At 41.1% G+C, this 27,499-nt stretch overlaps 1 protein-coding gene across 1 annotated transcript in view; it reads left to right on the forward strand.

Moving 5' to 3' along the window:
* KCNN2 (potassium calcium-activated channel subfamily N member 2) overlaps window positions 1-27,499 on the forward strand; it is a 503,725-nt gene that overhangs the window by 316,674 nt on the left and 159,552 nt on the right. The window contains exons 3-5 of the mRNA XM_070796821.1: window positions 11,266-11,470; window positions 12,305-13,593; window positions 14,188-14,283. Coding sequence (XP_070652922.1) covers window positions 11,449-11,470; window positions 12,305-13,593; window positions 14,188-14,283 — 1,407 coding nt within the window. The 5' untranslated portion in view covers window positions 11,266-11,448. The remainder of the gene's footprint in view (window positions 1-11,265; window positions 11,471-12,304; window positions 13,594-14,187; window positions 14,284-27,499) is intronic.

Consider the following 27,499-nt stretch of genomic DNA (forward strand, 5'->3'; position numbering starts at 1 on the left):
TTTAAATGCTCTTTTGATGAATTTGTGGGGGAGAAAGTGTTCTCCCCGTCCTATTCCTCCGCCATCTTGGCTCCTCCCTCTTTTTACTGTATTTTAAATAATATATTTATTGTATAAGATTCACCTGGGAAGCAACACCTAAGAGCTGCCCTTCATCGCCACAGCCACATCTACACCTCAGCACTTACCACTACAGTCTGGATGGTGTCTGTCCTGTGAACCTCTATGCGTCTAATGTGTGCGTGTGTGCACACATGCTCGGTTGTGTCCAAGTCTTTGTAACCCCATGGACTGTGGCCCACCAGGCTCTTCTGTCCATGGAATTTTTCAGGAAATAATACTGGAGTGGGTTGCCATTTCCTCCTCCAGGGGATCTTCCCGACCCGGGTTGAGCTTGAGTCTCTTGGGTCCCCTGCACGAGCAGGAGGATTCTTTTACCACTGTGTCACCTGAGAAACCCCAGGTAGAAGCATGGAAGTTTTATATATGGAATCACACTGTATGAATTGTTCTGTCATTTGGTTTTATTTAATGATAAGAGTATGGGTGATAATTCTATAGGTCTTATTCATCCTCTACACATAGGACTTATTCATCATTTTAAGAAAAACTATTATAAGATGCCTTTCATGGGTATTTATTTTATTCTGTTTTGTTTTCCAATAATGTATATCATTGTAAATGTATCTTTGTGCACATTTGCAAATATTTCTAAAGAAGAGATTTTTATTAATGGACTTCTTAAGTGAAAAATATTCATTTAATGTTTGATGGATTCTTGTCAAATTGGCTTCCAATAGGATTTACCAATGTATACTCATATCTATGGTATATGAAAAAACTGGTGTCTTGCATCCTCACCAGTGCATTATGCAGTATTAGTCAGTCTAATGGAAATAAACATCATTTCAATTTGTATTTCCTTGATTTTTCAGAGGTCTTTTTTTTTTGCTTTCTTGGACCATTAAAATTTCATCTTCTTTGAATTACTTGCTCATGTCCTTTGTATTAGTTTTCTACTCAGTTCTTTACTTTTTTCTCATATCAAATTCTTAAACCTTTTAAAAAACATATTTCTTGATATTAAAATCTTCTGTCTGTTAAATATGACCCTCATCTTTTTTTTGGTTTTGGTTCCTATGGATGTCTTGTAATGCTATAAGATCAAATCAGTTGTCTTTTCCTTTATGGCTGTTTAGTTTAGTCAGTTTTAGGAAAACCTTTTTCGTGTTATGATCATAAACTATATTTCCTTTATTTTCTTCTATACTTCTGTAGTTTTGCTTCTTAAATTGAGTGAACTGTGTTTTTAAAGATTAGTTACATCAACTACATAAAGAAGGCTTGGGGCTGGTGCACTGGGACGACCCAGAGGGATGGTATGGGGAGGGAGGAGGGAGGAGGGTTCAGGATGGGGAGCACATGTATACCTGTGATGGATTCATTTTGATATTTGGCAAAACTAATACAATTATGTAAAGTTTAAAAATAAAATTTTTTAAAAAAGAAAGCTTTTCTAAACATTTGAGGCAAGTGTCTGTTTTTAAAAATAAAATAAGAAACTGAGTCCCCTGTCCTTTACCTTCCTAAAGACATACTCTGTGTCACATCCCTTACTACATTCAAATGCGAACTCGTGTTCCCTCTTGTTTATTTCTTCTTCCAGTCTTCTGGGAATCGAGGCTTCTCTAGTTAGTCACCTGAAAACTTCATCCTTCTCACATTTTCTGACCTGCCCTGAAGACTGTGAAACCATGATCCTCCTTAAACCTGCTATAATGAAGGCTGCTTCCTAGGAAAACTCAAACAGTCCCTTGAGGAAAAAAATGAGAAAAACAAACAGATCATAAGGGCCTCCTAGGAAAAGGAGTACGTCAAGGCTGTATATTGTCACCCTGTTTATTTAACTTATATGCAGAGTACATCATGAGAAACGCTGGGCTGGAAGAAGCACAAGCTGGAATCAAGATTGCCTGGAGAAATATCAATAACCTCAGATATGCAGATGACACCACCCTTATGGCAGAAAGTGAAGAGGAACTGAAAAGTCTCTTGATGAAAGTGAAGGTGGAGAGTGAAAAAGTTGGCTTAAAGCTCAACATTCAGAAAACGAAGATCATGGCATCCGGTCCTACCACTTCATGGGAAATAGATGGGGAAACAGTGGAATCAGTGTCAGACTTTATTTTGGGGGGCTCCAAAATCACTGCAGATGGTGACTGCAGCCATGAAATTAAAAGACGCTTACTCCTTGGAAGGAAAGTTATGAGCAACCTAGATAGCATATTCAAAAGCAGAGACATTACTTTGCCAACAAAGGTCCAGCCAGTCAAGGCTACGGTTTTTCCAGTGGTCATGTATGGATGTGAGTGTTGGACTGTGAAGAAGGCTGAGCGCCAAAGAATTGATGCTTTTGAACTGTGGTGTTGGAGAAGACTCTTGAGAGTCCCTTGGACTGCAAGGAGATCCAACCAGTCCATTCTGAAGGAGATCAGCCCTGGGATTTCTTTGGAAGGAATGATGCTAAAGCTGAAACTCCAGTACTTTGGCCACCTCATGTGAAGAGTTGACTCATTGGAAAAGACTCTGATGCTGGGAAGAATTGGGGGCAGGAGGAGAAGGGGACAACAGAGGATGAGATGGCTGGATGGCATCACTGACTCGATGGACGTGAGTCTGAGTGAATTCTGGGAGTTGGTAATGGACAGGGAGGCCTGGCGTGCTGTGATTCATGGGGTCGCAAAGAGTTGGACACGACTGAGTGACTGAACTGAACTGAACTGAAGGACTATAAGTCTAAGACATACAAACATAAGATATTTTCTTTGCTACTTGTTAAAGAAAGGCACAAAAGTGAAGCAAAAAGCCCTTCCTTGCCATATCTTGGTAAATCCAACCAGAACTGACTTCTCTACCCTTTCCCCTGAGTGGAGATCTAATAAAAAAAGGTCAACACTCTGGCCTGCTAAGGTAGCAAGTGGCACCCCTTCAATTATGTCAGAATTTACTACTTGTGGGTAAAATTCAGTTTTAAAATTGTTGTTCTTTTCTTTGCTGTTCTCCACAGTCCTGATCTTGGGATAAGCAAAATGCTAACATATATAACAGGAAATATAAAAGTACTTTATCTTGGAACTCTGCTTAATAACCTAGAAAAATCTTTTTGAGTAATCTTATTTCAATAGCTTAGTACACTTCATATTATATTTATCCTCAAGAACAAAGTGTTCTGTTCCCTAAATCTTTTTTTTTTTCATTATCTATGAGACCACTAAAAGAAAAGTATTAAAAAACTGTTTTAGTGAAGTATTTAATAAACTTAAACAAAAACATGACCCTTAGCTCAGCTAGAGATAAAAACAAAAAATTCCATGAACAAATTAGTTCTTAATGTAAGAATGGGAAATGGGAATTTTGCATTCCCCTGATTTAATACCCAGTTCCGAGCCCCCCTAGACAACCATTCATGTGACAGCTTTGAACATTGGTTTGGCTTTCATTAAGAGGGCCTCTAACTCTCCTGATCTCTTTTGAAGTGAGCACTGAAGTAAGTCTGATCCTGGTGTTACAGTCACTTGTCAGTATCAAATGAGACCTCTGCCACCTCCACAGTGCCTCCTCTGTGCTATGCTCTCTTGACTGCTGAGTCCTCTAAGATGTTTGCTTCAAACAGCCGGACCACGTGCTGTTGGTTGGGTGCAGAGTGCACTTTTGCTGCCAACCCTCTAGACTGAGAGTGTATAACTCCCCAGATTGCCACAGCAAATCTCTTTAAAAAGACTTTAGTCTCACCATACTGTATTTGCACTACTTAAGGGGGATAGAGTTGACACATCACAGAGAACTTAATCAGTGGTCACAAGTGACCATTATGACTTATCTTCAAAGGATACTTTAGTCTTAGTTCCTTTTCATTGTCTGTTAGAATCATATGATAATGGTGATTTTTAACTGTAGAATTCAGTATAAAATATGACTGAGTTTTACTTATATGTAAGAGAAATTTACATTCCACAATCAAAATAAAAATTCCTCAGCTCATTTTTTTATTGAAATTCTTCTTGGATATTTATTGAATCATGATACTGTTAGGATTTAAAAGCCATTTAGATAGAGTCTCAAAGAAGAAAGTCTGGAATCCTCAAATTCCTTAAAATGCATGGGTAATATTCTTGCCTGGGAAATCCCATGGACAGAGCCTGGGGTCACAAGAGTCAGAGACAACTTAGTGACTAAAACACCACAATAGTAACTCATGCTACTTAGAAAAACTTGTTCCTGCTCCACTCTAATTTTATCTACTACTGCCTCAGCACTGCCCATTTTAAACTGATACTTTCATTTTAGCATTCAGTTATGTTTGGGAATTTCTCTCATCAGTTGTTAACAACTTTCTTGATATATAATTCACATAATATATATATCACCCATTCCAAGTGTACACATTAATGATTTTTAGTGCATTCACAGTTATGTGACTATTACCATGCTATGCTATGCTATGCCAAGTCTCTTCAGTTGTGTCCGACTCCGTAAACCTATGGACTGTAGCCCACTAGGCTCCTCCATGGGAGGAGGAGAGAGGCTGGAGCTTCAGCTTCTATGGGAGGAGGAGAATCCTTCCATGGGATTCTCCAGACAAGAGTACTAGAGTGGGTTGCCATTCCCTTCTCCAGGGGGACTCCCCGACTCAGGATCAAATCTGAGTCTCTTACATCTCCTGCATTGATTGGCAGGCACATTTCTTATCACTAGTGCCACCTTAAAATATTTTTATCACATCAGTAAGTAATACTTTACTCATTAATGAATCCCCATTTCTACTGCCTCCTCACCCCCAGCAAAGGACAACCATAATGTAACTTTTTGTTTATAGATTTGCTTATACTGGACATGTCCTATGGATAGAATCATACATGTTGTCTTTTGTGACTGACTTTCCTTCACCTTCTTCAAGGTTCCTCCTTGTTGCAGAATTTATCATATTTCATTGCTTTTCACTGATGAGTAATATTCCATTTTAAAAATATACCATGTTTTATTTATACACTTACCAGTTGATAGACATTTGAATTCTTTCCAGTTTTTAGCTATTTAAATAATGCTTCTGTAAACATTCATGTGCAAGTTTTTGTGCAGATGTATATTTTCATTTCTCTAGTCTATGTGCCTAGGAGTAGAATTTCTGGATAATACGCTGGTTTTAGAATTAGTATTTTAAGGCACTTCTAAATGTTTTCCAAAGCTGCCTGTACCCCTTTACAGTCCCACCAGCAATGTATGAGTGTTCAAATTTCACCATGTACTCTCCAACACTTGTTATTGCTTGTCTTTCTGATTAAAGACATGTTAGGGGTTATGAAGTGGTATTATAGTTTTGATTGACATTTTCCTAGTGGCTAATGATGTTGTGCGTTTATTTTCATGTGCTTATTTGTCAGTATTATACCTTCTTTTAGAAATGTCTACTCAAAGACTTTGTCTTTGGGTTATTTATTCTTTTCATTATCAAGTTTAAAAGTTCTTTATATTTGGGGTGCAAGTCCTTTTTCACATCTGTGACTTGCAAATATTTTCTCCCAATGTCAGAAAATGAAGAGGAACTAGAGTTTCTTGATGAGTGTGAAGGAGAAAAGTAAAAGAGCCAGCTTAAAACTAAATATTAAAAAAAAAAAAAAAAAAAAAAAACTAAGACCATGGGCACCCGGCCCCAATACTTCATGGCAAATAGAAGGTGAAAAGGTGAAAGAAGTGGCAGTTTTCTCCTTATTGGGCTCTCAAATCACTGTGGATTGTGACTACAGCCTTGAAATAAAAAGACGATTGCTTCTTGTCAGGAAAGCTATGCCAAACCTAGGCAGTGTATTGAAAAGCAGAGACATTACTCTGCTGACAAAGGTCCATATAGTCAAGGCCATGGTTTTCTCAGTGGTCACGTATGGTTGTAAGAACTGGACCATAAAGAAGGCAGAATGATGAAGAATTGATGCCTTCCAACTGTGGTCTGGAGAAGACTCCTGAAAGTCCATTGGACAGCAAGGAGATCAAACCAGTCAAACTTCAGGGAAATCAACCCTGTATACTCATTAGAAGGACTGATGCTGAAGCTGAAGCTCCAGTATTTTGGTCATCTGATGCAAAGAACTGACTCATTGGAAAAAGTCTCTAATGTTGGGAAAGATTGAGGGCAGAAGGAGAAGAGGGCATCAGAGGATGATATGGCTGGATGGTATTACCGATGCAATAGACATGAATTTGGGCAAACTTGGGGAGATCATGAGGGACAGGAAGGCCTGGCGTGCTGCCATCCATGGGGTTGCAAAGAGTCGGACATGAGTGAGCAACTGAACTGAACTGATATTCAATATGATTGGATTTTGTTGAGAATTTTGCATCTGTGTTCATAAATAATATGAGTCTTTAGATTTCTTTTCTTGGGATGTCCCTAAGTTCAATAATCTTTTTTTTTTTTTTTTTCTTGTCAGCTCAAATCTGTTGAGCCCCTCTTGTGAATTCTTCATTTTGGTTATTGTACTCTTCAACTCCAGAATTTCCATTTTATTTTTTTAAATAATTTATATCTCTTTAGTGGCATTTGCTGTTTGATGAGTCATTCCCATCATACCTCCCTTTAGCCGTTCTTTAATTATGATACAGCACTGGGCTTGTGAACCATGCTTGTTCACTACATTTGTCAACAGAGTTTTTTGAACTATTGAGACAGGAATGATCACTTCCCTCTAAATAACATGGCTGTGTATATGAAACCTAGAACTGCTACAGCCATTTTACCTACCATAAGGTAAATTAGTTTGACCAATATATATGGAAGAGAACAATGACATGAAAACACCTGAGGAAAGTTGCTGGAACCCTGATGAAGTCTTAAGCTCTGAAACAAACAGAACTGGCATATTCCGTAATTATGATATTTTCAGTTATTAGAACCAAGAAATACCCAGAAGAACTGACAGCCAGTCCTGCTAGATCCCTGCAGGACTGCAGACAAGTTCCTCTAGGCCACAGGGCAAGGAGCTTGAGCCTCTTTCCTCTCCCTTATTATGTAAAAAGACAAAATGGACTCTGTTAATGAGAATAAGTAGTCTTAATTGGCCTTCAGTTTTTACTGTGAATGTTGCCAAAAATGAGAAATGCCAAGGGTGCCAGCAAAGTCAGCAGAATACTGTATCTGAAGAGACTAGGACCTGTATTTTTTAATATTTTTTAATTGGGCACCTTGGACCTGCATACATACAGCACTGCGGTTTTATCCAGTCTTGTATTTGAGCCTCATGAATTATTCTGTTGATCAAATGAAGTTAACAAAATGACAGTAGTTGAGAATCTCAGAATCCCGATCAAGCCAGGGAGGACATGTCCATGAGGTCATTCAAAGACAGGCATGGTAATAACCAGCTACTACTCTCTGTTCCTTGACTTTTAGTGGGGTGCCAGCCAGTATGAGCAGATAGAGTCAACAGGTTATCCTTCTACTCTGCAGGAAAGGCTACAAGGGTGTTAAACTGACTCACCACACAGATTGAGAAGACTGTACTTGAGGGTTACCTTTTTCTTGCTACTCAGTAACTGCACGACCTGGGGTAGCCCAGGCACCACATTTCAGGATTATCCTTACCTGTAAAGCAGAAGTGATCATAAAAACTGCCTTGCCTTGGGGTAAGGGTGCTTGAGAGATGAAAATAAAATAACACATGAGAAACTGCTTTATAAACTAGAATGTGCTATTCAATAAGTCTTTTTTATGACTTGGTAGCTCAAATATGTGTTTCTACTTGCCCAGGTATATCTGTATAATCTATAGACTATTTTTAAAGGACTTATCACAGTCAATAATTTCAACCTGTTCACCTATTTAATTATGTAACATCATTCAATTATACTAGCAAAACTAGTATAGCTTCTTTTTGTTTTTTGCTGCACAGCTGAGACTTTTATAGATATGGTGATTAGCTGAGACATGGTAGGAAGCAAGGATGAGGGTAAAACAAATCTGGAAATGTTAAGATATTAATGAATAAGTCCTAAGAGTATAATTAATCCCTGAATAATAGTGGTATTACTAAAAATTAACAAGACTATCACCAATAAGCTCATTCAGGTCTTGATACTTTCTAATAATAATGTGGGACCATAAAGAATATAATACATAAAGATATTTTACTGTTTTCTTCAAATGTACATTTCTTATGAATTGAGAACAGTATGTGGTTCAAAAATAAGTGTTTTTTAATGAAATGTGTCAGTAAACAAAGAATTGTTGTGCTGAGAGAACAACTCTGATATTTTCCCAAGTCCCCATTTGCATCAAATGCTAAGCAAGCTAAGTTGAAAGAGGCTGTGGCTTGTTACAACTTTTGTGGTTGGCACCGTCAAATAACTTACTCACCCAGGCAAAGACAAAGAAAAATCTCAGAAAAACACTTACTTTGTAGGTCGAAGAATCTCTCAGAGCACTCAATGTGGCAAACAGATGCCCTGGTGCCTGCATCAGCTGTTCTGACAGCCTTTTCAAATAGACCAGAAACATCGAAATTCAAGAGTCCTGCTTTTTATAAGAAACAGAGATAGCATAGACTAGTAATTCCTGTGAAAAAGAGAATTAAAAAAAAAAAACTGTTGGCATAATATAAATCTGCATAAAGTAAAGGATTAAGTGCAAATGACCTGAAGCTTTTTCCCAAGCCCCAGTGGTCTGGGAAAATCATCCTTCTAAGACCGTTACTAAGTGTTTGTGGAGTGCTTTGGGAGTGTTATATGTATGTGTCTGTTCACCAGCTTGGAATACAACAAATAAGAAAAAGCAATCTTTCTAACCCATCAAGGTTAAAAAAAAAAAAGGTAATTTTTATAAGAACATGACACTAGAAAATAAAGGGCATTAAAATGATAGGATTTGAAATGTATTTTGTGGATGAGTATGACCTCTGGTGTTAAACTAGAGAAATTTCCAGCACTTATGCATCTTAATGACAGAAAGAGAAGCAAATGCAACTTTCCAAGAGCTTATTATTGGAGGTTGCAAGCCCTTGTATTGTGACCTTGCTTTCAACCTCTTTTTATTTCCTCCCTCTCTCTTTCCCTCCTCACTCTCACAAATAAAAATGAGTATTTACTATGTGTGAAGTACTGTCCATGGAAAGAATATTATCTTTGTTGTTCTAACTACTTAACTTTACATGGTACATCTATAATCTCATATAGGGAGAAAAATAGCAAAATGATGGTAAACTATATGAAAAGTTTACATACAAGCTTGAAATCGGTTTGTTAATTTTACAACGAAAAGAGGCTAATGAAAAGAACTCCTTAAATGTGCCCCTGTCATAACCCAATAGTGTAAAATGTCCTAAACAATAATGTTATGAGGATTCAGACTAAAACAGAAACTTACTGTGAGATCTTGTCATTTTTCATCATCATACTGATAGTGGATGATCATACTCTCCAATGCAGATGTTTATTACCAAGAAGATTTTTTGATTGTGTGTGATAGATGATTCCTTGAAACAGAAAGATGATAAATATCTGACTGACTCTTACTTTCATTTCTCTCCAATCACAGTGGGTTTCATATTATTTCATGAGCTTCTGCAAGGTGCTGGCTAAGTGGAAGCACTGATCATTTGAGCTTTGTTATTCTTACGGTTCCTTATGTTATGTGCCAAATCTCCATTTCTTTCTTACCTTGTGCATCCTTTCCTCCCAACCCTCCTTAAATCTCAACAGTCTTTGTTTCTACATGATTAAAGGGACTGCACCTAATCTTGTACTAGACAAAGTATACAACATTTATTTCCCTGTTATTTTGTTTGTAGAACTTATTTGAAGCTTTGAGTTTGCTATATGAGAAAGTCAGTTTGACCACAAAAGATGCAGATATTGCTTTTTTTTTTTTTTTGGCAGTCATTTTTAAAACAACATTTTAATAACTCTAAACCTTATATCTAAATCTTTAACAGTTTAGTGTGGTAGCAATTATTATATTTGGAGAGGGTATTGATGTAGTCTTTCAGTTAAATTTACAAAAGGCTAATGAGAGTATTAATTTACCATGATAAATATATTTGATGTATTTAGATTTGGAAGGATGAATCAAACTTTTTCACTTAATCAGCTGTGTGTAACAACTAGAAGAAGGTCATATAATTCATTACAAAGTGAAAATAAATGTATTATGAATTTTGTGCTTGAGTTGAATTTTACTTCACACCAGAAGGTGAAAAAATTTTAATTTGGAAGCTTTTGTTGTAATTTCAAATTACTTGTTAGAATTGTTTTTAAAAGTCATGCTCACCACACAATTCATGCATATCTACTCAGCTACCCCAAAGATTCTATGAGCTTAATAATTCTAAATGTGTTATTGAATTGCAAAAAATCATAATAGAATATAAAAATAAAATGCTGTCTCCAGCTTTTAGCCATTCAAATTCTATTCTTGACCAAGACTACTGAGAAATGCACGTTCTCTGGGACTAAAAGCAACTCTTTACTTTTTTTTTTTTTTCTCCTGGATTTGTTTGCTTGGATGCACAAAAAAATTTTTAAATTGTTTTAACTCATGTCCAAAGGATATCCTAAAATGAATTATTCACTCCATAGCATTGAAACACATACACTCTCTTAGGAGCAGGTACCTTGTAAGCAACTTTAGGGCAGCTGCCGAGTAGAATATCAAGAAACTGGATCCAGCTGAGAATTCCAATTACCTAATGAAGGTGATCCGCTTTCACTTTAATTTCTTGGTCAGTCTAACTCTTTATAACGTCTCTCATAAAAATCATGCTTTAAAATCACAATTTAAAAAGTAAATATTCAACTGGCCAGTGTATTTCATTCCATTTTCTGGAAATGGGGATCTCGATTTACAAAGAAATACAAACGACAAAGACGTAAGATGGAGCAGTAACAAAGAACCCTTGAAAGGTTCCCTTGCCGCTTTGTTAGTGCAATGTATCGCCTAAAAGGAAAACACATCACAGGAAATTTGTGAGACACAAAACGTAATTTTTATTGGTTTATTAGCAAATAAATATTATACCTAACTAGAGCAAAACTCCAGTACTGTCCTCAAGCAACTATTATTCAGCCCGAGTTCTCATTGTTAATAATTTCCCAGCCAGCGTGTGACTGACGGTGTGAATCAGCCCGCGCCAGCCCCTCTCCATCCTCCGCTGCAGTCAGGCACAGAAGATGCTCGGTGTCGCGCATCAGTGATCCGCCTTTGCTTTGTCTGTGCTGCAGGTGGAGAGGAGGAAGAGGAACAGAAGACGAGCTGGTGGTGGCTGGCGGTCGCTGAGCATCCCCCAAGACCCTCAAGCAAGCGTCTTCTCCAAGGCAGGAAAAGCCCACGGACCTATCCACTGGGGTGGCCAGAGGGCCTGAGCGCGTAACCCAGGACCCGGCGGCCGGGGGCGCCAGCCCCTCATGTTCCGCAGAAGGCGCAAATGTGAGCGGCGGTAGCTGGGAAAGCCCTCCACCCCCGCCAGGGGGACCCGGGAAGCCCAATCCAGCTCCTCGCGAGGACGGAGGGGATCCCCTCCTCCGGCCCCGCCCCCATCCTCCCCTGCCCAGGCGCCGAGGCGGTTAACCCTTGCTGCGCCGCAGCGCACTAGGGCGAGAGCGCCGCGCAGCCTATCCCGACTACCAGGCGCCGAAGCCCAGGGGCGGGGGAAGATTAGGGCTCGAGGGCCGCTTGGATCTCGCCGCGGCCAACCTGGGGCTCAGGCTCCGGGGTTCTCACCAAGCCCTGCTGCACTGGCTCAGCTAGCCATCAAACCTTTTCTCTCCATAGTGGGTGTCCCCACAGTTATTTGGCGGGTGGTTGGCATCCCACTCTCAGTAGGACAATCAGGGAGACGTAGGCGTGGGGCGAGGGGGCTGTTGCTCCGCAGCTCTTAAGAGGCGTGCATGCCGGTGAAGGAGTGGCCCCGGGTTCCGCACCGTTCCCTCGCCTGACGCCCTGGCTGGGGTGGCCCAACGTGCTGCAGTGCCCGGGCAAGTGATCGAGACTGCACGTCCGGCAACAGTTAGGGGGGCTGTGGCGCGGGAAGGAGGGACGCCCCTACCTTTTCCCCCTCTCACTGCAAACCCGCTGCACTCCCCAGCCCTCGGGGCTCAAGGGTAGTCCCCGATCATCAGCAAGTGGAACCCTCGCCCTCCCCCTGTCCTAGCCTGAGGACCCTAGGGTTTTCATCCTGCAGATTCCCCCCTCCCCATCTCTCTCTCACACACACATGCTCCCCTAAACCTCGCGCCGCAAACTCAGTCTTGGTCCCCGCAGGTGATGTCATGCCCATTGTTTTGGTGCGCCCGACCAATCGGACTCGCCGCCTGGATTCTACCGGAGCCGGCATGGGCCCTTCCTCGCACCAGCAGCAGGAGTCTCCGCTCCCGACCATAACGCATTGCGCAGGGTGCACCACCGCCTGGTCTCCCTGCAGCTTTAACAGCCCTGACATGGAAACCCCATTGCAGTTCCAGCGCGGCTTCTTCTCGGAGCAGCCGCCGCCGCCGCGCTCCTCGCACCTGCATTGCCAGCAACAGCAGCAGAGCCAGGACAAGCCGTGCGCGCCCTTCGCGTCCCTCCCGCACCCTCACCACCACCCGCATCTCGCGCACCAGCAGCCGGGCAGCGGCGGCAGCAGCCCATGCCTCCGGTGCAACAGCTGCGCCTCCTCCGGTGCCCCGGGGGCGGGGGCGGGGGATAACCTGTCCCTGCTGCTCCGTACCTCCTCGCCCGGCGGCGGCGCCTTCCGGACCCGCACTTCCTCGCCGCTGTCGGGCTCGTCGTGCTGCTGCTGCTGCTCGTCGCGCCGGGGCAGCCAGCTCAATGTGAGCGAGCTGACGCCGTCCAGCCATGCCAGTGCGCTCCGGCAGCAGTACGCGCAACAGCCAGCGTCCGCCTCCCAGCACCACCAGTGCCACAGCCTGCAGCCCGCCGCCAGCCCCACGGGCAGCCTCGGCAGCCTGGGCTCCGGGCCCCCGCTCTCGCACTACCACCACCACCCGCACCCGGCGCACCACCAGCACCACCAGCCCCAGGCGCGCCGCGAGAGCAACCCCTTCACCGAAATAGCCATGAGCAGCTGTAGGTACAACGGGGGCGTCATGCGGCCGCTCAGCAACTTGAGCGCGTCCCGCCGGAACCTGCACGAGATGGACTCCGAGGCGCAGCCCCTACAGCCCCCGATGTCTGTCGGAGGAGGTGGCGGCGCGTCCTCCCCGTCTGCTGCCGCGGCCGCCGCCGCTTCGTCCTCAGCCCCGGAGATCGTGGTATCCAAGCCGGAGCACAACAACTCCAATAACCTGGCGCTCTACGGAGCCGGCGGCGGCGGCGGCAGCACTGGAGGAGGCGGTGGTGGTGGCGGCGGCGGCGGCAGCGGGCATGGCAGCAGCAGTGGCACCAAGTCCAGCAAAAAGAAGAACCAGAACATCGGCTACAAGCTGGGCCACCGGCGCGCCCTGTTCGAGAAGCGCAAGCGGCTCAGCGACTATGCGCTCATCTTTGGCATGTTCGGCATCGTGGTTATGGTCATCGAGACCGAGCTGTCGTGGGGCGCCTACGACAAGGTAGGTGCTCGAGCCCTTTGCCCACAGTTCCCGGGCCGCAAAGCTGGACGCCTCGTGGTTGGGGCGGTCGCTGGCGGGAACTCTCTGCCTGCGGGTCCCTAGCTTTCCCCTGACGATCGGAGATGTCCGCCGCGAGGACGAGTGCCACTCCGACTCGCACCCTTAACCCTAGTCTGGAGAGGAAGCTTTTCCGCGCGCAGCCAAAGTTCTGGAGGGAGTGAATGCCCCGTCAGTTTGGGTATTTTAAAGAAGTGATTTCAGAACTCCTTGGGGGAAAGCATGCTTTATTTCTCTCCTGAGGCTCACGATTTAGGAGGTCTCTTTCAAACCCGAAGGCTTAAACTCAAAGCTAATTTCCTCATGGATTTCATTTCGAGAGCCACAAGCTGCACTAGGGTCCGTGTAGTTGCGGCCCCCGCTGCTGCTTGGCCTTCCCTGATCTCCTCACTTTCCTGACGGATCACAGAGCCAAAACAGGTGCCCCTACCTCCATCCTCCCCCTGGGAGCTCAGATCCAATTGCTGGGGATTGGCCGACCCCTCCCAGGGCTTAAAAAGTGCTTCTTTTAAAAAAGTGCTTCTGTCTTTGTTGCAGGCGTCACTGTATTCCTTAGCTCTGAAATGCCTTATCAGTCTCTCCACGATCATCCTGCTTGGTCTGATCATCGTTTACCACGCCAGGGAAATACAGGTAACTTACTGCTCTACTGTTTATGAATGACCCCAACGTGGGGAAGTGCAAGGCAGCAGATGCTTTTCCAAGCTCTCCTGTCCTTGCCTGAGGTTACAGAAGACACATGCTGTGTTCTTACCTTAGCACCTGACCTGTTCTTTCAAGAAGTTGAAAGCAAAACAGTGCAGCATATAAATACACAGTAGTTTCCAGGATGTATTTGTTAAACCTCAGATTCCTCCCCCCCTCCTTCTTCTTTAGGTAGGTCCACTTCTCCATGACTGTCATTGCATATGCTTTCCTTAAGGCCAGTTAAGCACTAGCCTTAATCTGTAGGGTAGATGAGTATTCTCCTTTAATACACATTTAACAAGATGGATGGGTCATTAGGGAAGATTGTGCCTGTCTGTATCACCTTCCATACCAACTGTAGCTTAAAAAAGAAAAGAGTCCTGGGATATTCCTCGCTAATGTGCATTAATAAGGCAAGAGGAGAATTCTAACCTTTTCTATATCTTACCCTAACATTAGAGAAAGAAGAATCTGTTGTGAATTTAGAATACAAATTCTGTATATCTGGTAGTTTGGTAGATTTTTAGGTACATTTATTATTTAAAATGTCACTTAAGAGCAAAGGCCACTGCCCTTGTGAGTGGACTTCTTAGGAAAATGTTTGTCTAAATGCAGCCAGGAACTCTGTTGTTAGATATGACCAATAACTGGCAATTTCAGAATATTTGATCTAAAATTCATGGGTCACCTTTAGGATTTTTACTTTGCTGTAGCTTTCGGTCAACAGCATACTAAAGTTAGTGAATAAAATAACTAGAGTTTTCAAAAATTTAGAAAGATTGGGATTTTCCAGTTTACGATTTACACTAATATATACTTTCTGGTTTTTTTTATTAGCTGTTATTTATTTGGCCAAACTATTAAACTCTTGAATTTAGGGTGCTTTCCATTAGGAGTTGCCATTAAATTTAAATTATATTTAATTAATTATAAGTTAAATTAATTTTAAGTTAGTAATTCACAAAGACAGTAGAAGAAACCCATTTTAACTACTACCCAGGCAAAATAAAGATACACTTGATCCCACATGAGGATGGAAAAATTACATAAGCATGCTTTCAAATTTGCAAAGACTTTGAAAATTGTGAAATTGAAGGATTAAGGATAGAGAAGGAGAATTAGAAGGAGTAAGAATATCTAGAGGTAAGTAATAAGACTGCACTAGCCAAAGAAGGCAAGCACATTTGAACTCTAAAATTTGAATAATTTACACAGGTCCATCTTTAATTCAACACTAGTGATCATGGGCTTTTGAGATTCTTTGAATATTTTAAAGTAATACTAAAATGTAACTTACACATAAGAGTATCTTTTCATTTTGACTAGAAGGAAAATGCTTGAGGCTGGGGAACGAACTAGGTCTAATGGCCGTTTGACTTGGTTTACCAGATGAGAAGCCTGTGATCAGAAGAGGTGACCTGCCTGCCAGATGCCACAGCTAGACAGTACAGAGCCTGACTGCCCTGTTCCGCTAGCCCCCACCCATCATGCTTCCCGCTGCGCTCTGCTACTGCGTGTCAGGAGCCCGGAAACATGACATGTCTGTCTGTGTTTCCTCTCTAAATCCAAAAGTTTGATATTTGAATTGGGATAAACTTACAAGATTTTTCCAAAATCTTCATAGGTATTTATGAAAGTCAAGTAGCTTAATTTTTTTTTTTTTTTTTTTTAAGACTAGTGCAGTTTTACTTAATCTATGTTGGAAAGAGACCTAGCTGGTTTTTTTTTTTTTTTTTTTTTGGTGTTTGGGTTTTTTTACTTAGACATCAGCTTTCAGATTATTCCTATTCCTTCTGAAAAACACACAGCTGAACAGACACTCATGGTGAAGAACATCTGGTGGTGTTAATATCAAGAACAAACTGTCTTCCTGAAAGCACTCATTTTTTATTGGGAAATTATTTTGAAATAACTTATAAGAGTTTGAGAGCTCCAAACACTGGCCGGATGTTAATTATGTGTTGTAAAAAAATTTTGATCATATTTGATAACACTGTTGAAACTTAAAGTAATACAAATAAAATAAACCATATTTTTAAAAATCACTTTACACTTGAAAGAATTCCACTCCTGGCTAATTTTGAGGATAATTTCTGTTATACAAATGCATAGATATATTGATTAGAGTATGTATATAGCACAGGTGTTAAAAATGAAGACATGAATGCTGCACCTAAGGATTATAAGCACAGTGAACCTCTTTACTGCTGTGGCAGCATAAATATCACAAAAAGTTAGATTTTTTAAAAATTGGTGATGCATGGTTTCTACCAAACCAACCACACTTAAGATCAAATTAGATGCTCGGGTGATATCATTTAGTTGTTTGGATATAGCTATTACTGTTTAATCTTGAGAGATTTTTTTCCTCCAGCTAAAGTTACAAATTTTATCTGAGCTGCATTTTTTAAAAAAAATATATAAAATGGAAAAGGACAAAATAAATATGGAGACCCTGAGCTAGAAATCAAGAACCACAAAAGTGTGTTCTAATTCAACCAGAGAGTAGAGTCAGTGATTGCTTCTGAAATACTTCACTCTGAAACACAGTGAAGTCAAGTGCACAGGCTAATGTATCCATGTGTGGAAAGTGGTGAAGTGTGCCCTTTTTAACTTACTGATGTCATTGGTATAGATGTACTTCTTTCATAAGTTTTAAGCAAATATGTACTTCTCAGTTTATTATTAAGAATCCCAAGTATATTGATTAGCTTTGAGTTAAAGAACTCACTGTAGGGGTCATGCCACCATTCAAAGCATGTTCCTGGACATAGCATTCAGTCTTACGTGACACTTAATCTTTTTCTTGTTAGCACAGCAGTATGTTGGTTGGGTAGTGAGAGCTAGCTAGTATGGGTTTTTGGTGCATGGTAGGATTTCTCACTGCACTCAGAAAAAGTCAGTGTTAAAGCCTGTCCACTAGAACTTCTTTTGCAAAGCTTGGGGAGGCCCTGACATTTCCATGAAGAACCTTGGAAAGCAAGTCAGTGTGACCTTTTATAAAATGTTTATAAACAGTCTGTCAAAATTAGATGGTTCAGGTGAGTCATGGATGGAAGTGGTTGAATTAAAATAGTGTGATAGGGAGGCTTTGTAAGGACTTAGCTCAGTACATTGCAGCTTTGCTGTCATTTTTCAGTACCACAGACAGCTCAGTGCACCAGCTCAATGCATAGTCTGCTCATTTCACTAATTACTTTTACACCCCTGCCCACAAACAAAAATGAAGTCACTCTTTGGGGGTGGGTGGGTCAGAATGCTTATGTAAAATCAGGTTTAGCGGGGCACATTATCAGCCAAGTAGATGTTGCTGCTGCTGCTAAGTCACTTCAGTCATGTCCGACTCTGTGCGACCCCATAGACGGCAGCCCACTCGGCTCCCCCGTCCCTGGGATTCTCCAGGCAAGAACACTGGAGTGGGTTGCCGTTTCCTTCTCCAATAAGTAGATGTTAGGTTTTCTCAAATAGATATTTGACTTTCCTATATTCAGCAGCAAAATTTAAAAATTATGAATTGATATGTAAAATAAATTTTAGCAAATGCCTTTTGTTGCAATCTTCTGACAAAGAAAAAGTACTATGGGGATTGTTTTATACACTTTGGAAAGGTCACCTAATACTAAATAAGTAGCTTCCTCATCTCAAGTACAAGATCAAATAATAGGGAAAACAGAGGCATGATTTCCTGTGACTTTTCTTTTTCTTGCCCTTCTTCTTTGATGGAATAAGAACAAAACAATGCTCAAATGCTCTTTAAGATCTTTAATATCAAATAAGTTGAATGTAGATTTCACTTTATCTTTTCAACTTTAGTGTAGTTGAGTTTCTCTTGTGAAAGGAATTTTAGTTGAAAGAACGATTTAGTATTTTTGAGACAGGCAAATACAAGATTGGGAAGAAAGCATCTTGGACGATCTTTCTGGTTCTTACAAGATGTGGCAAAATGGAGTGTACTATACTTAAAAGTTGAAAACACTTTTGTTTCCTTGATTTTGTTTTGGTAATATAGTTATATAATAAAGAGGACTAGAGAAAACACTGATTTTTCTTTGGTATCTTTTGCAGTAGAGTAACTGCATTCTTCTTCAAATTAGCTTTTCAGAGATGGATGCTATAGATCTAAAACTGGAAAGGCAAAAATTAAAATTTCTTTATACTCGTGCATGTAGGCCACACAAAGGAGAAAGGAGTGACTGAGAACAGGAACTTTAACAAACTCTGAAGGCTCCTGGACTGGTTGGGGAGGGATGGTTAAGTGTCCACTGAGTAGATTGTGGCTCCCCTGTGGAGGGGGCGGGGGAAGGATGCTTGCTTTTGTATTCCTGCAGAGAGCAACTAGATACTTCCAGACTATACAGAAAATGCTGCATATAGTTGCTATTCTTGTGAGTAAAATAATAGTAAATAAATATACATAGTAAAAATAACTGGTACAGAAGAGCTTAAAATAAATATGATAGTCACATTCTCAGTCCTGTTTTTCATAAACAACCACTTTTAAATTTCTCATGCATTTCTCCAGAATCTTAAATAATGAATATTTACTTGTGTTGAGAGACACGCACAGGGCTTCCCTTCGTGACTCAGCAGAAAAGAACCCACCTGCCAATACAGGAGACTCAGGTTTGATCCCTGGGTCAGAAGGATCCCCGGGAAAAGGAAATGGCAGTCCACTCCAGTATTCTTGCCTGGACAGAGGAGCCTGGCTACAAGTCCATGGGATTGCCAAAAAGTTGGACACCACTTAGCAACTCAACACCAACAGAGACACACGTGCTCTGCTTTCATTGCTGATATATTTTAGTTTTCTTCATCAGCACGTGGAGGCCTGTCTCAGCCTTTTTCCGCTGTTTATTACCCCATTGTATGGATACACTGTGCCTTACTGACAGGCCTTTGGCGTTTTCTAGGCTTTTGCTATTATAAGCCATAATAAAACATACATGCTTATTTTAATCTGCTAATTAGAGAATGCACATATGATAAATGTCCAGCAGACAGATTGTTAAGTAGAAGGGAGTTTGTATTGTAAATGGAAAGGTACTGCTCCCCAATCCTTTAGAAAGATCTTCAGAGTTTTCATTCTCTGCTTCCCCACACATTATTTCCCCACAACATTGTTTACATTGAATGTTATGAAAAGGAATTTTAAATAACTTTGGATTTGCAAAGTTTACTATGTTCTTGAAAAATATTTTTTGTGAAAAATTCCTTAAGGACAAAGCTCACGGTCTCATAGGGTTATTTGCAACATTTTGCAGTGTCTAGTGGTACGTTATTGAATCCTCTGACAAACTGGCCAATCCTTGTAAAGTTACCATCAGAAGCAAATATTTGCCAAATTTGTTTTTTTTTTTTTTTTAACTTAAACTTTGGAGATAAAAGAAGGTGAAAGAGTAGAAGGAATGGTCTTCAAGTTGTCCTTCGATCTCTCCCATATCTATAAGGTGGAGAAACATTAACTCATTTTAATACTGAAAGGCTGTGAGGTGGGTGCCTTGCTTATATCGCTTTGTGGTGTGGTGGGCAGCTCCGTGACCTCTGTCTGTACTGCCATCAGCTTCTGCCTCAGCTGTAATGAGACTCTGAGTCCCTCTGACTTCACGTATACCCTGTAGTAACGAAATCACTCAGGACTAATTTCCTCCACCTGCCCGTGTAAAGATCTCTGCATTATTAATGGGTGTGACACTAAATAAAGCAATCCTGCTGTGTTTACAGAGCAGCATCACAAATGAATGAAGACTGGAACTTTAGGTTTACTGCAAGTGGGTTCGCTTGCTCTGCCAAGACGTTTCTGGGCCGTGTTTTTTTTCTGCTTGGTAAGAGGGCCACTGTGGGCTGTCATCGTCCCAAACCACATCTGGCAGGGTGGACAGAGGAAGCCGGCACTGATTTAACTTCAGGGAGTTACTTTTGGTCAGGGTATAAAGTGGTTTCATGAGGCTATTTTAGAGAGAATTTCTGCTCATTAGAAAATAATATGATGTTTGCTACTTGGGGAGTATATTTTTAACCTGAAACTCCTTTAGAATTCTCTTTTTAGAACTGGAAAGACCTGAAGTGTTATCTGGCCCAGGATCCCAGCCGGCATGCCATCTCAGATAAAAGTAGCCACCCCGTATCTGCCCGAACCCTCTCACCATGATGGTCAGTTTGTCAGTACAGGCTGGCCCATTGGCAGACAGCTCTTACTTTTAGGAAGGTTTTCCTTATGTTGGGGTGAAGTCTTCCCATATTCAACATTTAATAGTTTTTGAGCTCTGCTAATACAATGAGAAATAAGACAATCAGGTTCCTTCTCTCCTGGAACTGACATTCCATGCAGGCGGGCTAAGGAGAGAGACAAAAATTAAGGAAGAACATCCTTAGAAGTTGTGATAAGTTGTGTCATAAACCCCCATAAAAGGGACTGTGGTAGAAAATCATTAGGGGCCAACGGTTGTCATCAGATGGGGTGATTATGGGAGTATTCTCCAAGGAAATGACTTTTAAACCAAGATAGAAAGTAAAGGAAGTTATCAGTTACTGGCAGAGTCTGGAGGAAAAACCTTTTCCAAGTCCTAGTGACTGAAAAGGATTTCTTGCACTTACACAACTGAGAGCAAATCAGTGTAGTCCAGGCAAGGGGACAGTGGTACTGGGTGGTGTGAGGGTTGTTATACTGAAGGGTCCTGAGCCCATACTTTGTGATACCTTCTTCAAAGTGCATGAGACCATCATTGAAGCAAAGACAAGTCACAATCCAGCTTCCTGTTTAAACATATGTTTTGTTTGGTGGGTGCGGCGGGGAGGCTCTGAGGAGATTGGTCTGGAGACCATTAGACTCTTAATCAACTCACATTGTAGAGATGATGCTCAGTTGGCTTGGTTAACAGCAGTGGAAATGAGGGGAAATGGTCTGGTTTGAGACCCAAGTTGGAGGAAGAATGGACGTTTTAGTGATTGGCTATGACAGGTGAGGGCAAGGGATGATGCAAAGATGATCCCCAGGGTTCTGGTTGGAGCATCTGAGTGTGTGATGCTGAAGGCGGAGGACTCACACCAAAGGGTAGGATGTGGAGTCAGGGTTGCTTCTGATGGAAGTGCTTCTGATTATACAAGAGAATCTTGAATTCAGAGGAAATGTATGGACTAGAAATTTAAGTTAGCAAGTAATCAGCATAGAGGCTATTTAAACCCATAGGAATAGATAAAATCACTGAGAGAAAATAGATGAGAGAAGAAGGTGGAGAGTGGATCAACCTCTGACATCTAGAGGTTTTGTGAAGGAGGAACTAAAGAAAAGAAATAAGAATGACTTGTCCTTGAGGTGGAGATGGGAGTGTTGGAAGGTGGGCACAACGCTGTGTACTGAACACTGTGAAGTCTGTTAATGTCGGGTAAAGAGGTGCCTTTTGGATTCAATGAGTTGAAGTCATCCCTGACTTTGATGAACAATTTCAGCAGAACAGTAGAAACAGAAACCAGACTGCAGTTTCCAGTATAACAGGCTAAGTCAATCCTCCCTGCAAAGAATTGCAGAACAAACATTTCAACGTTGGTTGCTGCTGCTAAGTCGCTTCAGTTGTGTCCGACTCTGTGAGACCCCATAGACGGCAGCCCACTAGGCTTCCCCGTCCCTGGGATTCTCCAGGCAAGAACACTGGTGTGGGTTGCCGTTTCGTTCTCCAATGCATGAAAGTGAAAAGTGAAAGTGAAGTCGCTCAGTCATGTCCGACTCTTAGCGATCCCATGGACTGCAGCCCACCAGGCTCCTCCGCCCATGGGATTTTCCAGGCAAGAGTACTGGAGTGGGGTGCCATTGCCTTAGGTCTCTTTAAATGCCTCCTATTTAAACAGTATCAATTCCTTTGAATATTCCTGATCACACTTAGGATGTCCCTGATCCTATCCTTCTGGACTTCGACTCTGTTTTGTTGAATTCCCTCTTTGAATAAGAAGGTCAGAAATGTATTCAGTATTTTCAGGTAGCATCTGCCGGTGAACTTGTTACCTCCCTTTGTCAAAAATGCTTCATTGTACCAACTGTTATTTCCTCTAAAATGGTCTTTGCTTCACACAAACTGTTGCCAAGTACACTTGTAGAATTGTTACTGAATTGAACGTATGGCTTTACATTTATTGACTCTGTTAAATAGCATCTTGGTTTCAGATGAGTGTTTCAGCCTGTCAGAATTCTTTGAACTGTAATTGTGATGTTTATTTGACACACACTTTATTTAGGTATGGAAAATGCTGTGTATGGATTGGTTATGGCATTGGCAAAACTCAAATCAGTGCTCAATTCTGTTCCAGAAACATGGTCAGTATTAGTGGCTGTCACCCCGCTTGCCCACACTCACCTCTGCCCCTAGCTTCTCACTAGTCGTGACTTTGAAAAGCGTACCTGAGAAACGCATGCCCAAGGCATGAGTGAGCCACAGTCAGAGCTGAGAAGCAGGACCTTCTCTGCAGTTCGCCATCTGCTCAGCCATGGTATTTGGTTCGGCCTTTCATGTCATAACAACTCTGTGGGCCCTGACTATAGGGCAGCCTACGTTTCTCAACAAGAATGTCATGAGGACTGTCAGATTCTGTGCTGAAATCCATGTATTCTGTGCTGATGATCAGCCAGTCTATTCATGATATCCAAGAAGGAAACAAGACTCATGGGCTTGTCATTTTAAGAATGAAAATATATTAGGCTTTATGACCAAATGCCTTTTCTCTTAAAAATTTTGATTTTCTCTCCAGATGATAAAATTAATAAATATTTATGTTAGAAAATCTATAAAACATAGATAATGTGAAAAGAATGCTAGTTTAATCTCACCACCCAGAGACAAGTATTATGATGATAGAATGTGTTTATATGAAGTACATGGACCTGATATTTGCTATATATTAGTATAAAGAAATTTATTATTCTTTTCATGTAATTTTCTATTCATGTCCCCATGCCATTGGCTATTCCAGTTTTTTTGCATCATATGGTATATTCAGTTTAATTCTTTCCCTTATTTTTGGACACTTAAAAAAATTAGAAAGAAAAATTAAAAAGAACCTATTATAAATATTTATATAATAAATACTTTGCAAATGAATTTATATAAGGATGTCTAATGATTTCCTAAGGATAAATTTCCAAGGCAGTAATTACTTAAAGGATATTATTTAAGACAATTGAGAATTTGTCAAATTATCCTCCCAAAAGTTTATATCAGTTCGTTGATTTTGAAAGTACTTACAAACCGCTTTGTTAAATATCTGATATAATTGTTTTCTGGAGTGTCTATGTTCACCTTACTGGGTTCATGTTTTGAGTACTGTCCTACTTTGTGAATCTAGAAATGTGCCTCCCTGGAGCCTCTTATAGCTTCTTATTTCTCCTTGATTTTGGTTTCTGAATCTTGGCTAACCAGGTTTGTCGAAGGGTAGTTGTGCTTGATAGAGTTTGTATAGAAATGATGCAAAAGCAGTATTGGAAGATAACTTTGTCCACAGATGTTCCCAATCTTTGTTATTCTAGGAAGCTGTGAAAACCATAATTTCCGAAATTGTTCTCTGCAAACTTCCCTGCTGAGCAAAGCATCAGACTCTCTTTTGAATTGTTTACTGTGTTTTGCAGCATCGTCCTGTGGCTTTGTGCACTGACTCTAAAGCCATCCGCCTGGGCTCACACCCAGCTCTGCCGCTGACTAGCAGTGTGACCTTGGGCATGCTATGTGGTCTCAGTGTGACCTTGGGCATGCTGCGTGGTCTCTCTGCACTTCGCTGTCCTTGTCTGTGAAATGGGGACTATAGAGTACTTCTCTCATCGGGTTGTTGTGAGAGTTGAGTGTGCCTGTATGTGTAACTGTACACATATATATGTGTCACTTAGAACGCTGCCTGCTGTGTGCTGAAGGCTGTTTAGGTGTCACTGCTGGTCACTGTTAGCTGCTTTGGGGGTTGTCGGGGTGAAAGGGGAGGAATTGGAGCACAGCCTCCATGGGCTTTGGGAAACAGTGGTGATATTTTTTTCTTCTTTTTCAAGTCTTACAGGAGGGAACAGAAAGAAAAAGGTGTGCATTCAAAACAGGGTTCAGTAGTTTATTAACATTTAAACTCAAATAGCTGTTGTGTGTGTTCTTTTTTTAACAAAAGCTTTGCTCTCCATTAAGGATAGCCAATTTTTTTTTTAAACTGAGTTAGTTCAGATTCTCCCTGTGGGCAGGTTGGCCATCTGAGGAAGTAAGTGTACATTTTGGTTGTCAGGTTTCAGATCAGTAAACTAGTGTTAGAGTACTATGATGTCAGGCTCACCATTTTTACAAAAATAGCTGTTTTGCCTGTAAACCTACCATAGGTTTGGCTTCTCGCTGGAAGCAAGGTTCTGTGTGAGCTACATTAACTCCTTCAGGAACCCAGGTCACAGCTTGATGGCATCTCCATCTAATTAGGACCCTGGTGACTTAAAGAGTTAAGTACAGCACCCTGAAAAGTAAGCAAAGGGAATAATTTGTAATGGAAAATTCTGATAGGAAATCCCTGCTGAAAGGTTAAGAGGTAATAAACAACCAAAGGCATATGTAGAAAGGATTGTAATTGACAGCATTTCTGTCTGTATTCATTTGAAGGTTTATGATATATTTAAATCTTTTTTCTGGATTAGGTTTATCTCTGTTAAATTTTGTTTAGCATGCCACCACCCTCAACCATCGTGCTTGGAGTACATTGGTTGGAAAGAATTGAGAAGAATTTTGTGTGTCAATATGACAAGTAATATCTCAAAATACTTGTTGTTCAGTGATTGGGTTTACTTTTATCAGATGGCTTATATCTCCCCTTCTGTTTCATTTCCAATGACCATTACTTGCATCTGTATTATGCCTATCTCTCTTTGTGAACAATGAGTTAGTAATGTGTGTAGTATAGTGTTGGGTGAGTTTTCTTCTTCGCTTTTTGAGTTTGTGAAACACATGGGAATTTAGACATTATATACCTTAAACTGAACTGTGTCAAGGAATTGTAATAGCCAGTGTTTTACATCTGTAACTTGCCATGTGCTTGCTTGACTGTCTGAGCATTGTTACCTGGTTATGTATTTACCCATCGTGGTTATCCAGAAGGTATTAAGATGAGGTTTTTACAAAATAATCTGACTGTAGAAACCCTTACTGGTTTTATCCACTGAGGTGGTCTTCTATCAGAACATTTTGGTCTTCCAAGGAAATCGTGTGTAATATTTATGTATTGGTTTTGACTCTAACATACTGAATTTGGGGAGGAGGCATTAAGCAGTGTAGTATGGTTGTCATGGTCTCGAGCAGTGCTTTTCTGAGGATAGTGTCTGCTGTCAAGAGGGTTAAAAATACACAGTGCTAATCCTTAAACTGCTTAAAGTTTTCATGAGTGGTCAAGGGAAATTGTATCCTAGTACTGGGTTTATTTTTAAGGTCACAGATTACTTAAAATATTGAAAAACAATAATTGGACTGAATATTTATTGAAATTGGATGCATATAAAATGATACAAAAGTGATGGCTGTGAGATTTATAATAGTTACCTCATGCGTTTTCACAGACATATCTAGTGCTTCTAGTCATATATTCAAGCAAAATTGTTGACTGAACACTTAATTTCATTTATTTGGATTTAATTATGAAATTCAAGATGAAAGTCTTGGCTTCTAGGAACTTGCCTTAGGTCAGTTTTCATATTGGTAAATCCCCCCCACATTTGGAAAAAGTTGTTATATCAAAGAGCATGAATTGCTATCTGTCCTTTGAAGCAAAAATAGCTTAAGATATGTTTATTTAGTTAAATGTGTGATTCATTTAAAGCTTCAGCTTACTGCTTAAACTTGTGGGTAATGTAAATTTTGATGCTATTGTTGAAAATTATTTTGCAAAGAATTTTACTTCTTTTCCACTAGTATCTTAGTCAAGAATCCTCACTCTTTGTTCTCATTTGTCTGTGTCAAAGAGGATACTTAATGAAAATGCATTGGGCAGACTCAAAAATTAAGCAATAGTGATATGAAGAGAAATCTCTAATTTGCTTGGGGCGGGGAGAGGCAACAGTACCATATTAAGGCTGAAAACTACTTTTCAAAATATCCTTGATTTGCAATTCACTAGCTCTTGTAGGTTTTTTTTAATATCATTTTTTTAAGCTTAATCTTCTGTATTCTTGTTTTTTTCTTTCAGTGTATCTGCTTGACACAGTCGTTTTTTATCCTTTTTGACAACGTACCTACTTTTCAGTTACTACGTTTGGGCCGTGTTCTGCCTCCCGCCTCAGAGTGGGTCCCTTGGGTGCTCTGTACATTGGGGATGCAGATCCAGCCCCCTCGCTTCACGTTCACTCCCTCACTTAGTCTGAGACTGTGTACACAGGTTGCTTCTGTGGCAGCTATTCTGAAATCGTGAATCCATCAAGTGTGTCTTATTGCAGTTTTATACAACTGGCCACAGAGGAGAGCAGATGTGTGTTTAGGACTTTGTCGCTCACGCCCGTGTCAAAACATCTCGGGCAAAGACCATGGCGCACATTCAGTAGCAAGCATTTTCTCTGCAGCGTTTGCCTAGAAACAAGAGGCCTTCTCTGCACTGTTGTACATGAGCACATGTCATCACAGTGAGATGACTGATGTGGTGGAGGGTGGGATGAAGGCTCGTCTTCAGGATCTGAACTGTGGCGTATTGCCATAGGGAAACCAGATTCAACAAAGATGAACAGGATCAGGCCGGGTGGCTGGTGGGGTGGAGGTGACGAGCTCAGCCGCCCCTGTACGGTATGTCCTACCTGCTCTCCCAGGCTGAAGATGAACTGTTGTTAATTGGCTTTCTTTTCCTCTCTCCTCTGGTGGTATGCTGATGACCTGTACAGTTATAATGGGATCAAAAAACATTGATGACTTTCACCCTTTTTTCTTAAACACAGTGGGGAAAATGACAAAAATGCTACAAATCTGGTCCACTTTACCAAGAAGACTAGAACAGGGGAATTTCCAAATCATCTCATTGACTTTGCTTTAAATTTGCCCGTTGAATCCTTCCTTTGAGGAGCAGCCCTGCCTACCCAGCAGTCTCTGAGGTCCCTGCTGGGTGTGTTTACATAAGCACCCCTCTCAGCTCCTCCAGCCTTGTTTGCACTGGGGAATATTCCGGGGGAGCACATGCTGTGTTCTGAAAT

The sequence above is a fragment of the Bos indicus genome, chromosome 10, assembly GCF_029378745.1.
Source record: "Bos indicus isolate NIAB-ARS_2022 breed Sahiwal x Tharparkar chromosome 10, NIAB-ARS_B.indTharparkar_mat_pri_1.0, whole genome shotgun sequence".
Taxonomy (NCBI): domain Eukaryota; kingdom Metazoa; phylum Chordata; class Mammalia; order Artiodactyla; family Bovidae; genus Bos; species Bos indicus.